The following is a 12931-nucleotide window of genomic DNA, read 5'->3' as shown; positions in this document are numbered from 1 at the left end:
TTGTTTGGACTACGTTGTTTATTCTTCTCTTATCTGCTTTACATGTATACAAGGTACAAGGAGCTAAGTGCACTAAGATAGAAAGGTGCAAAATTGCTAACAAAGATCTTCTTCAAGGTCTTTTATATGTCTATTTACCCAATTAACAGATGACAAGTAAATTATTTTTCCCAATGATCCAACACCTGTGTGCTGCACTGCAGCATCTTCTTTCCAGTCACCTACTATACCTAAAAACCTCTAGAAGACGAAGAAGAAAGAAGGACAAGAGACAACAACCTAAATCCTCTATCGTGTCTTCTGTTCTCTAAATTAGTTTAAACTCCAAACTTTAACATTTTCACCCAGTGACTTAAGAAAACTTTCTAACTTACACACACTTCTAGTTTTTCTATTTAACTTTAACAGTTGTTTTCAGGATGTTGTATGAAATTCAGTGCTTGGATGTCAGAGCCAAGTATCAGAGATAAGGGCACACTCTCTGTGCCTCTGACTCCGACAAACTACCTTTGGAGAAAATCCCAAGCTTCTAAAGCCTTTAGGTTGAGATTGAGGCATCTTAACATAGAGCAGACAGCCTGGAAGTGGAGGTTCAATAAGGAGAAGCTGAATTTGGATCTGAAAAGCTACAGATGCTTGGCTTGTAGGCAGAGGGAAGGTGTCACTGGTGTGACAACACTCTGAAGAGCTGGTGACAGCTGTGGGAGGGGCACTTCTGAAATGCAGCCCAGATGTTCGTGTCGGAGAGTGCCAAAAGCTCCAGGGCCTAGAAGTTATGGGGGATGTGAAGATGCTGGGGTGTACTCTGGCATCAGGTGATGGTGAGGGAAAGTGGGTGTCCTCCACCCACATTGCCTGTGCTGGAACAGCAGGCAGTGGCTCTGCCGAGGCTGCAGCAGTGCATCACCGTGGAAAAGGCAGGAGCTGCACAGCCCTGGCTTGCAAGGAGTGGCAGAGGTAGCAGCAGGGATTTGTGCAGTATGGATTATGTCCTGTGTCATATCATGGTGAATTGGTAACTCCTCTAAAACCTGCCCATTTTCATCATCCTGGAAGAGGAAGGAAGCATTTTTCTAATAAACACGGAACAGTAATTCCTTCATGTATGGAGCAAAGAGCCATGCGTGTTCTGCATTTGCCACTAGCGTGAGGCAGACTTTTTTTCACACTGGCCATGAGAGTCATTTCACACTGCCCATCAATTTAGTTGCCAAACAGCAGCAGTGAAAACTGCATGGGGACATTGTGGCTCGAGGGAGGGGAGCAGAGGCTCTGGTTTCTATTCTAAGTGATTTTGTTTGTCCTGTCCCTTCTTTGTTGTTAGCTTTTTTAATTTAGCAGGGGAACAAAATGGAAACTCTGTGGAAACATCCCTGCATCCCCAGCTGTCCCCTTGCAAGGACGTGGTGAGCCAAACCAAGCACTTTTCTCTCAAGGTTTTCATTGCTCTAATGCTTCCTAGCAGAGATGTCTTTCATTAGCAGCCAAAATCTGGTGCAAGGACAGCGCCAGCCCTGGGCTTTCTCTCTCCTCTTTGCACCCCTGGGTGTTTGACAGGAGTTTGGGCAGTGAGTGCCTTGGCAGCAGTGCAATGTGAAAGTAACTTTTGGGAAAAATTGTGATCCTTAGAGCCATAGGGTTGTTTCAGATGGAACTCACACCCACATAGTGCTCAACCTGGCATGTAGTAGAAGAGGGATGCTCTTATCACTGGGTGTGGGGAGAAAGGTGCCTGCACTGAGCAAAGTTGCTTTTCCAGTTCCTGGGTGGATAATGGCTTCACCAGTAAGTGCTGGAGAGGGGGAGCAGGCCCAAATGGGTGGAAGGCACAGCTGTGTCCTGCACCCCCACCTGACTGTGGGATTGTGTTGAGAGGAACTGCCCCACCCACATGAAGGAGCACTGTCGGTGCTGGGATGAGGTGGTTTGGGATGCAACTTATGCAGCAGGAATACACACAAGGAATGGGGCAGGATTGTGGCTCAGTGTATTGTAGGCCCTGACAGTTGTATTTTGGACTCCATAGCTTGTGTAGCTGAGTTGTAAAAATGCTTCACTTGCTGCTCATAGACAGGCAGAGAAACTGGCCCTTCCTCTTAAACCCCCAAGTTCTCATTTCACACTGCAACCACTGACCAGTGAAAAGACAGAAAATTATTTTGGAATTTTCATTTTAGAATGGCTTTGGTTGTATTAGCAAGCAGCAGTATTTCCTTTTAATATGCTTAGAAGACTCTGAAAACAAGAAAAAATAAGACCAAGCTGCTTTTTTTATATAAAAAAAAGCTAGTAATTTTAATCATTTAAAAATGACTCTCTACAAGATAACAAAATGTAATACAGGGTTGCAATAAAGGTTCTCCTTTGGAAAGCACAAACTATCAACATAACCACTACATTTAAAAACACATTTTCACTTTCTAAGAATATACAGTGAAAAAAAATGGACAAGGAAATCCAAAAGAATCCCAAATAACAATAGTACAAAACAGGTTCACACAGATTGCTTTTTGGCAACTGGTTATAGGTTAAAAAATCACAACTGCCCTTCCAGGATGTTACACCAGGCCAAGCCTTGGAGCCCATCCTGAGCCAACTGGGGTTGTGCTGGCTTCCACTGAGCTTCTAGGAATGTTCTGCACTCTGGAACATTATGGTAGTGAAGAGCAGTCCTCACTCTAAGACAATGCATTAAGGCTGCAGGGTTTCATACACTGCTGAAATGGTTTTGTTACCTAAGACAACAAATCCCATTTCAATAAGGCACATGTTCAGCTACAAAATAGGAAAGTCAGGAGTCAGGCAGAAGAGAGAAGTGCCTCCTTTCCAGGTGCTACAGATCTCAGGACCATGTAGCTACCAGCGATCCGGCAAACACTCTGAGCACGTTAATGTGCGGCTACCCTGAGGTGCTAAGCACAGTAGTGTTTCTGCTTTAAAAATGCCAGAATCACCTGGAATTTTCCTGAGCTACTGCTCACTTTGAAGCACAGGTTTTAGGCTGGGGACCACAGGCAAATGGTGTTCTGTGGCTTATTTTTTGGGGGTTCACAGAAGGCAACTGTGATAAATAAGCTGAAGTGGGTTTTGGAGCGACCAGCATACATCACATTTCTAAAGGAGCCTAACAACTCTGCTAAAAATTTTTAAGGGTCTACATTGAAAATTACTAGGTGGGACTGTGTGTACTTACTGATTGGAACAGTCCCATTCACAGGACATCATTTTTGGCAACAGTGTAGTGCAGAAAAGACCAGCACCTATGCAACAGAATTCTGGAAAAAAAGCCCAGCAGTTGAATGGAAGTCAGAATTGCTAACAGAAGAAATTAATTCCCAATAATATGTCCTAGAAAATTAAGTGCTATTTCTTCATTAAATTGTGTATATGCTATAGAGATGTTTAAATATCTGTTCCTTCAAATTAAGCTATTTTCTTTCCAGACAAAATACAATTTGTTTGTTAATCCTTCTGAAACAGATTGGTATTTTGAAGCATTGCTCATCCACAACCTCAAAGATAAGCCAAATGGATCCTGGGATGCCCTCAGGATAACTCTGAATCCATAAACAATAAGGCTTTCAATCCTGACTGTTAAATTAAATTGCCAATGTAAGGACATAGAAAAGTAAACATGTATGAAATTACATTGCTGGGAATCCTTCCACGGTTTTGAAATCCCATGTTGCACAGTTATTAGAAATATTATTTGGTAAAATATGAATGCCAAAAGATATTAAATATATACAATTCTGCCTTCCTCCTTTGAAGGTCCTGTTTCTTACACGGCCTAAAAATGCTTTTGTCCCAAATGCTGTATGCATTGCTTGATATGTTGCTCATTGCAGCTGTGCATCTATGGTGGTCAGAATGACCAAATTGTTTTACACAACAAAGTAACATCAGGAGGAGTTAAACTTCGCAGAATTAACCTATAGAAAGTAATTTCTAAGAAGGGAATGGAGTTCTATGAGAACCATTACACTTGCTTCATGGATTGCTACAAGTAGGTTTCACAACCAAGTCCATGCACCAGCATCAAGATGGAATGAAACAAAAAGAGTGCAGCATCCAGTTAACAAATATGCTGAGGAAACAGGCTGTATATACAAAAGATATGCAACTGTTTACCTGACACGTAATTTTTAAGGTGCTTGATTGATGTTTTAGGGAAGGTAGCAACATATACATATACGCTGTGTATACAAATCTAAATGCGTATAAGAAACATAATACAGAACCAGACAATATTCCCAGATCCCTGATTTAATTAGACTCTCTAATGCATAAGAATGTATTTAAAATATTTAATAAAAAATATCTAAAAAAAGATAGCATTTACATAAAAATAGCTCCAGTTTGTCTGCTCTTCTGCTTTGCCGCTCATGGATTGGATTCTGCTGGGTTTCATAAGGATGCCATTTGGACCAGTGAGCGTTTGAACAACTGTGCGTGATGCGAGAGCTCTGTTACTCGGTCCACCATCTTCTGCAGGGATGCTGTGTTGGGGTAACTCAAGGCAGCCGCCTTGGTGGCCAGAACAACACTCTTGAGCAGTTCACACAGCTGGTTGCTGGAGTTCATCACTCTGTTGCACATGTCCTGAGTCGTCATTTGCCTCGCGAGCGTGTCCCCAATGAACACGAGTTTGTGAGCGCTCAGAATGATGAATTTGCTGTGTGCCACGAAGATCCGGGGGGGCTGAGAGGAGTTGACGCAACTGAAAAAGGCATCGATGGCATTTAGGAGGGAGTTGAAGTGAGTCTCGCACTGGTCAGAGTAGAACAAGAGCAGGCGGCTGTCATGGGAGGTCTGGAGGGCTTGCGGAGGCTTCCATTTGGAGATGTCGTTCTCTACTGGCTTTGTGATCTCTTGCTCCAGACGTTGGAACTGATTGATCTGAAAGGAAAAACAAAAGCTCCCATCAGGAAGTATTCTAGTAAGATGTTGTTATGCATTACGATCTCACTTTGTGCCTCGGGACACCCCTGGGTATCCTACATTGAACTTGTGCTAAGTAAAAAGTAACAGTATGTTTTCTAGGATCAAGTGCTTTGATTACTGTAAATCCAAACATGCAGAGTTCAGAAGAGAGAAACATCTAAAATACTTAATTTGCATTAAAAAATCCCAAAAGCCCAAACTCCTTAATTTAGGCTGTTGCTCATTTGGAGTATTCTGAAATCACAAGTGAGAGAGATGGATCCAAGGGGCAATGACTCCTACACAATCTTTAAAAAGCTGTCATCTCTGTGGGATTTTGATATGAAAACCCTTTAAATCTCACCTCCTCACTGCTTGTATGATTTTATGCCATGCGATATGGCAACAACACATTGAAGAGCTAGTATGAGGGAAAAGTGGCAGCCCTTGATCTTGTGAACCTTTTTTTAGCACTAAAAGTGATGTTCAGCACAATATTTAAGCTGATGGTATTGATGTTCACTGAGGAGAAGTGAATGTATTCAGTATGGTCCAGTGATTAAGGCCCTGGATGGCAGGTCAGGAAAGCCAAGTTCTCAAGCTGGCTTTGTGACTGACCTGCTGTGAGACATCACAGACACTTGTTTCTCTTCCATGGTGAACTTCTAGAGTTTTTAAACTCTTTGCTTTTTATAATCTGTATCCTTTGCACACTGCTAAGGGAAAAGTCCCTCCTGCTCTGCTTGACCAGTGCTCCTTATGTGTGAGGAATGATGCATTTCAGGGCAATTATACACCTGGAAGAACATACCTGATGGTGCTCTAGCTCCATTTTGCTTTGCTTGATGATATTTTCTTTCTCCAGAAGCTCCTTCTGTTGCCTTTCAAACTCTTCTTTCCCCTGTTTTGCATAACATAAGAGACTGTGTTAAATTCAAACTGCTCCTGAGCTAAATGGCAGCTCACAGGTCAGGAAAGAGGCCACTTTGTATTGGCTTTTTCATGGGTAGTGCACCACCAATAGTACAGAAAATTAAAAGATAGTGTGGCAGAGCAAAGGGCTATCACTATGAGAAATCCAACAGTTCTATTTGACAGGAGGTAATAACTCTGGTGATATTACTCTTGAATATGCATTAGCCTGGCAATCGATTGCTGCTTTCCCACAACAAAACCCACAGACAATTCCTCCATGGCCTCGTGCAGAAGAAGGTGTTGGGTTTACCTACCTGCAGGTGAACGTAATCGTAGTCATCCATCCAGCTCTTTTCTGGGCCTTCGCTGGTGGCATTGTAAGGGTGCTGGACTTTACTCAGGAGCGGGGCAAGGGAGCTGCAGTGGGTCTGTGCTTTTTCTCCAGGACGCTGCATCTGAGGACTGTCATACACACAGTCAGGGGTGTTCATTATATTCTCTGGTATGTTTTTGAAATGGGAGCTGCCCAGCGCCTGCTTGAAGAGCAGCTCTGCGTTGACACTGATGGTGGTGGTCAGCTGCTTGGCATCGTCCGGGACTGTCCTTGCCACCATAACAAACCGATCCAGGTCGTCGCACTTGCTCTGCACTCTGTTGACAGCTAGGACATTCAAAGACCAGCTGTAGCTGTTCAAGTCATGACTGGTTTGGGTAAGGATCTGGTGAGAGTCCTCCAGCCTTTGCACCTCCCTCCTCATTTTGTTGAGGAGGCTGAACTCAGACAGGCAGGAAGCATTGGCTGCCGATCCTTTGGCAAACTGGAGGTACTCCAACAACGACTGCTCTACCTTATCCACAGCAGCGTGAATTTCATTGATGTGTTTCTCCATGTATCCATAGGACCGCCAGTCTGGGGTAATGAAGGCTGTGAGGTGATTGACAGCTGCCTCCACCATCTGCTGGAGGCGATAAAGCCTCTCTATAGCGGTGTCTGGATCAAGGATTAGTCTTTTGTCCTGAGCAGTTGATGCTGAATGAGAAGAGTCTTTTGATGTCGTTGACGATGTGGACATGTTACTCCTCGTGCTTCCTGTGCTGGAGAAAGACAACCTATTCATCCCATCAGTCACATCCTGTAAGCCTTTATTGTCTTGGAGGACTGGTGGTGGCACATCATAGACGCCTTCTCTTCCTTCTGCGATGGGATTTTCACCTGTCAGCTGTCCTGGGAATGCAGTTCCCCTCGGGGTATCATATACATCTTTTTCAGGTGCAATTTGCTGTCCAAGAAAATGGTTTTGATGGTTCGTAGGGATGTCATAAACACTCTGTGTCTGCGGCATTCCACCTGGTAGTAATAGGTTCTCAGGAGAAAATCGATTAAGTTCTTTTCCAGTTGCTTTGGTGATGGGAGGAGGAATATCATATACTCCTTCAGGTCTCACATTGTGGCCCACTGAAGATGAAAAATCCTGCAAGTTTTCCCTCAGGGCTGTATCATCTTGGCATGCAGACGGAGGTGCAGCATAGACCTGAATCACAGAAAACAAAACATGAAAACATATTCTTTGACTAGAATAGCGAAATATTTACCATCTTTCATTTGAGATGGAAGATCTGCTATTGACTTTCAAAGAGTTAGCTACTCATCTTAAGTTTGACTGAGAGTCAGTTTTGGTATCTCACTTTTTATCACTCATCTCAATGCAAATTCCCATAAGCAGCAAAATCCAAAAAGGCATCATGCTGCCACAAAGATAATGTACATTTAATTATCAATTTATAGTTCATAACCTTAATTTTGATACAGTGCTTCAATTCACCAGTCTTAACAGTTTAAAAACCTAAGAAAGTTTTTCAAGTACTGAATCTTCTTTTCCTTCAAGATAGTACATGAACCCTTGTTAGAACATGTCTTTGGCCAGACACAAAAAAGACAGGATCTTGTGGAAACAGAGTAATGCTTACCCCTTTGGCAGGTGGTATGTCATACACTCCTAAAGCTTTTGCTTCTCCCATGGGAACTGGAAGTGCAGGCCCCTTAACCGATGTGGGGGGAATGTCATATATCTGAAGAAAGAATAAATTGATTATAGAAACAAGTCACCTCAGGGAAAGCTCTGCTATTAGATGAATTTTCATAGTTTCTGTGTTTCCTCTCAGAAGGTTTGAACATGACCAGAGCTCTTCAGTTTTTTTTTCATATGGGAGAACATCCTGGCTTTGCCTAGAATTTTGGACAGTTAAGAGGAAATGCACTTTTCTAGGTCTCCTCTGGGCAATGATGTAGACAGGAGGCTGGAGAGATGAAGCCATGGCTGACTTCCCTCCTGAGAGGTAACTCAGGTCAGTCTATTACAGACACTTCTTGGGGTGAACAGGGGAGCACATGTGATCATAACTGATCACACCCTTCCACCCAGGGTGGTTGAGCTCCAGGTCCTGCCAGCATCCACTCTACAAGTCTGTGGTCCTGGGGACTGACTGCTAAGGGTGCTCCCCAGAACAAATACATATTCCAAGCTCAGTGACATGGTGCAGTCAATAGGTGGTGAAAACAACTCCCTGCATAGCAGCTGTTCATCTAGGCAATAATTTTACCCTTACTGAGTGAATTACTGTCAACCATGCAACAACAAAGTACAGGGGGAAAAAAATGTTCCCAGGCAGCAAGATTATTCTGTTTAGATATACTCTTTGATCAAAACAGAGAGAACAAATGGGACTTTTGCGTTTGGTGTGCTGCCAAATCTTAGTCAACATCAAATAAAACTTTGAAATACGTCTGTGATCTGTGAATAAGCCACGGCATCTAATTAAAACATATTTTCTCTCTGAAATGAGAGAACTTGCCTTGCTCATAAAAGTCTGGTAGAAATTCATCACCTTTTGTGCTCTGTCAGCCCTGTTGGCACTTTTATTGGTACCTACCCCTTGGAGAGGGCGAACGGGGGGGATATCATAGGCATCCTTCTGGTGTTTGGAAGGGAATTCATAAACATAACCTTGTCCTGACCTGACTGGTGTTATTACCTGTGGGTAAAGGAAAAAGAGGAAATGTTAAGTCTCTGAGGATCTTGGCATGTTCCCTCTGTAACTGCACAAGGTATAAACAATCCAGTCCTGTTAACATTCATGCTTCATTGGCAATGTTAGTAACACCAGTCTGCATACCCTTCTGAAAGCTGAACACCCTAAAATCAGTGTTAGTAGCCACAAACACACCATTTTTTCCTTACCGGACCAGCCCTGACACGACTGTTTGCTAGTGCTCTACACTGTGTTCTGTTTGTCTAGCACAGATTCTGTGCAAGTCTGAGAGCTCAGTCCTTTCTTCCCATTGACCTCCCATTAGCACAGACCACATGAGGCGATGGCTGCACCACCCACTTGCCAAGATCAGGGCTGTGTACACTGATCCTACTGGGTGTGAGTGTCCCCACTCATTGTCAAAGGCTTAAAATACTATGTTTAGGCTCTTGGAGTTTATGCCTTTGCTTGCAGAGGTATTTCCCACCACCTCCAGCAGGACTCCGTGTGTTATTGTGTTCCACAGCACAACATCCTGGAGAACTGAGTGTGAATTGTGGCTTTGAGAACTCTTTACATGGAAACACCATGCTTAAACCTTTCAAAGCAGGACATTTAATTTTGCTGTCTCTGCTTGGTTTTTCCATGTTAGTGGCTAAGAGATGGGAAATGTCAAGCCTTTATTGAAGTATATAATGCAATAACACCCTCTGAAAAACAGTAAAGCTTAGAATTTACATTTTTTGACATTTTGTAAACCATTAACTGCCATAATGACTACAAATAAAATCTGGTGAAAAAATAAATGCCTTAAGTCTTGGACAGCAGAATTTCAGTACAGTGTGGTATAAAAGAAATGTTACCTAACCCCAAAAGAGAACTGGGTTTGTAGTGGAAATGCTGACATCTTAACCTCTGTTGGTGCTATTTAGCTCTAAGGAAAAAATATAAATACTGTAACCCAAAGGCACAAAATGGCAAATTACATAGGCTCATATAAGATGTGGCTTTGTACTCAGCTGGGGAAAATTTTATACCAGAACTACCTAACTCTCCTTAGAAATGTATGCAAGACATACCAACAGCATTTCTACTTGAATGCTCAGTAAGGATCCCGTGGCAGTTTTTGCTGCAAGGAATCCTTGCATCCTGGCCAGATTTCACAGTGAGTTTTTCTTGACTGAGGCCTCCAGGGAAAGTCCCTCATGCTAACCCCCTACCTCTTCTCTGCTATGTTAACAACACAGGCTTTCCTTCTTTTCACTTGCCACCCAGATTTGGCTGTGTAGTCTGTCCCTGTACCTTGAAGCAATGACTGGATCCCCCCTCAGGTGAGTGCCTTGCCAGCACAAGTACAGGTCTGATCCAGTGAGCAGCCCAAGGCAGCAGCAGCCCCTGTCCTGTCTGCGTGGGCCTTGGGGGGAGGAGGAACAGTCACACCTGCCCGGCAGGGGAAGACCACAGCATTTGCCAGTGCTTTTCCTTAAACTAGCATCAGAAGACAGCAACTGGAAGTGATAAGACTCCAGAGTGCTGCATGTGAGAGATCTCCTGCTCAACTGGGCCTGTGGCTAATAGGGCTTACAAACACAGGAGGCTTTTAAAAAAAAAATCTAAAAAAATTACATTTATGGCAGGCCATTCCTGTCCCACAGAGTCACCTACTGCACTGTAAAAGGTATCTATGGGCAAAACTTTTAAGGAAGTTCTTTCTGAGGTTACTAGAAGCTTCCCATAATGGTTTACTCCAGACAGTATTCCCTCCTAGGACACTCTCATGTAATACTGGGATTATTCTGTTTGCCAGAGAAAATTCTAACTTGTATCAACATCACTTCTTCATGCCTTTTTTCTCCCAGTGAGGGCTAGTGATCAGACTAGAATAGTTTGCCATATATATTTTGCCTTCTTTTTTTCCCCCCAGCTGTGTACTGCCAGTCAAATGCTTTCTACCCAAGTCAAGAACAGAAAGATTTGGTTTTAAGCCATGTTTACTCAGAGGTTCCTTCCAAGGGCTCCAAAATTACAACCATGGAATTGCTTCAATGAGTCATTTGGTGTGTTAAAGTGATCCTCTGGGAGAACTGACAACGTACAGTAAAAACAAAGGGCTGTTTCCTGGGTAGCCCATCTCCACCAGCCCTTCTGCTGCTGTCAACACTGTGGTGGCATTAGGCTGTTTGTTAATATGCTGGGAAACTGCTTGACCATCTCAGAGAAAAGAAACAAGAGGGTATTCATGGCAGGCAGCCAGAGACCCCACGCAGCGCTGGAAACAGGAGGAATGGTGCACTGCTGCAGTTTGGCTCTGCTTCACCTGCTGCTTGTTGCCTAGATGTACAATGCAGGACTGAGGATGTGTCAGGCTCCAGAAAGACAGATACTAGCTGCCCAGCATGTAATTTTTATATCCACTTGCTCAGCTTCGTTCTACACCAGAAACTGAATGACTGAACTCCTTCAGGATAAAAGGAGGCTCAGGGGAGACCTTATCACTCTCTACAGCTCCCCAAAAGGTGGTTGTAGCCAGGTGGGGATTGATCTCTTCTCCCAGGCAATGACTGACAGAACAAGAGGACACGGTCTTAACCTGTGCCAGAGGAAGTTTAGGTTGGACATAAGAAAAAAATGCTTCACTGAAAGAGTGATTGGGCACTGGAATCATCTGCCCAGGGAGGTGATGGAGTCACTTCCCCTGGAAATTTTTTAAAAAAGACTGGATGTGGCACTCAGTGCCATGGTTTAACTGATGGGGAGGTGTAAGGTCACAGGTCGGACTTAATGATCTCAAAAGTCTTTTCCAACCTAGCTCATTCTGTGATTCTGTGATAAAAGGCACCACCACTCTCTTCCTGCTCAGAGAATTGATCTCCATGAACAAAGTCACAGGCCTCTAATATAAAAAAGGGAGTTGATCCAAGCAGCAAAGGTAATAAGGCGTAGAATCACAGAAGGCTGGAAAAGACCTTTAGGATCACTGAGTCCAACCATAAACCCAGCAATGCCAAGTTCACCTCTAAGCCACGTCCCTAAGCACACACAGGTAAAACCATTTGTTCTTCTTACAGGTAAACATGGTATTTTGCTTTTGTAACAATTAGCCCTGGTCACAAAACAGATGATATCCCTGCACCATGGAGCCTGGAACATGCATGGAAGAAGCTTGCTCACACCCAGTACTTGCAGAGAAATTCTCCCTCGCTCTGCTTACAGGAGTTTTATGCAGCTGCAGTTAGTCTTGTACCTCATCTTTCGAGGCCTTTCCCACTTTTCAAAAAAATCTGACATACCAGAAGCCTCATGAAAGATTTACAGTACAACAAGGCTGCCGGTTTTATTTACTGTGCTGTGATACAATCCAAAAAAGCTACACTAAAGCTAGATGGACCACATGAAGGAAACCAGTTTCACTCAGCACTCCAGGACTTTTTACATCATCCAGACACTTTTGCTCTTTCCCAGACCTGAAGCAGTGGTCAAGCAGGATCACTCCTTTATTTGGCTGAAACAAAAACATGTTCTGGGTGTGTCTAGCTGTTGTTAAAGAAAGTGAGAGGTTAAAGCATAAAATGCTTGATTCTGGGTATTCATGAGTAAAGTCTGCTTGCAAGTGCAACCATAGACAGAAGACCTGAGCTGTCTGCAGGGCTGTGTTCAGCAGTGCACCCTACTTTTGGTGGCATTTATTTTCCAAATAAAAATGTATCAGATGTTTTTATGTCTGCTCCTCTTTAGGCTTTTGAAAAAGTTATAGGAAAGGCAGAAAATATGACTTTATGAAACCCAGCAACAACCAGGGTTTGCTGGTAACATGAAAGACAGCTTTTTTCTCCCAGTGACTTGGATATATTTTCCTGTGTAGAGGATTATTATCCAATAACAACATGTCATGAGCAATTTCACAGCAAAATCTCCTGCAGATGATAATCTGCACTGAGTATAAGAACGTTTCCTGTTGTACCTCAACTCCTCTTTCCTTCCAATGCTTTTCATTAAGCTAAACACACTTATTCCTGGTCAATTCAGAACAGAAGCAGCTGATCACCAAAGCTTATCTTGAGTA

At 43.3% G+C, this 12931-nt stretch overlaps 1 protein-coding gene across 1 annotated transcript in view; it reads right to left on the bottom strand.

The window, feature by feature from the left end:
* Positions 1-4293: 4293 nt before the first annotated feature.
* The window catches only part of NEDD9 (neural precursor cell expressed, developmentally down-regulated 9), a 36402-nt gene continuing 27764 nt past the window's right edge, over positions 4294-12931 (bottom strand). Inside the window, exons 3-7 of the mRNA XM_058831561.1 lie at positions 8770-8871; positions 7807-7908; positions 6153-7370; positions 5735-5824; positions 4294-4899 (exon numbers count right to left, since the gene is read on the bottom strand). Coding sequence (XP_058687544.1) covers positions 4408-4899; positions 5735-5824; positions 6153-7370; positions 7807-7908; positions 8770-8871 — 2004 coding nt within the window. The 3' untranslated portion in view covers positions 4294-4407. The remainder of the gene's footprint in view (positions 4900-5734; positions 5825-6152; positions 7371-7806; positions 7909-8769; positions 8872-12931) is intronic.

This window comes from Poecile atricapillus, chromosome 2 (assembly GCF_030490865.1).
Source record: "Poecile atricapillus isolate bPoeAtr1 chromosome 2, bPoeAtr1.hap1, whole genome shotgun sequence".
NCBI classification, from domain to species: domain Eukaryota; kingdom Metazoa; phylum Chordata; class Aves; order Passeriformes; family Paridae; genus Poecile; species Poecile atricapillus.
Note: the sequence above shows the minus strand (reverse complement) of the source record. Positions and strands in the feature narration are given on the sequence as shown.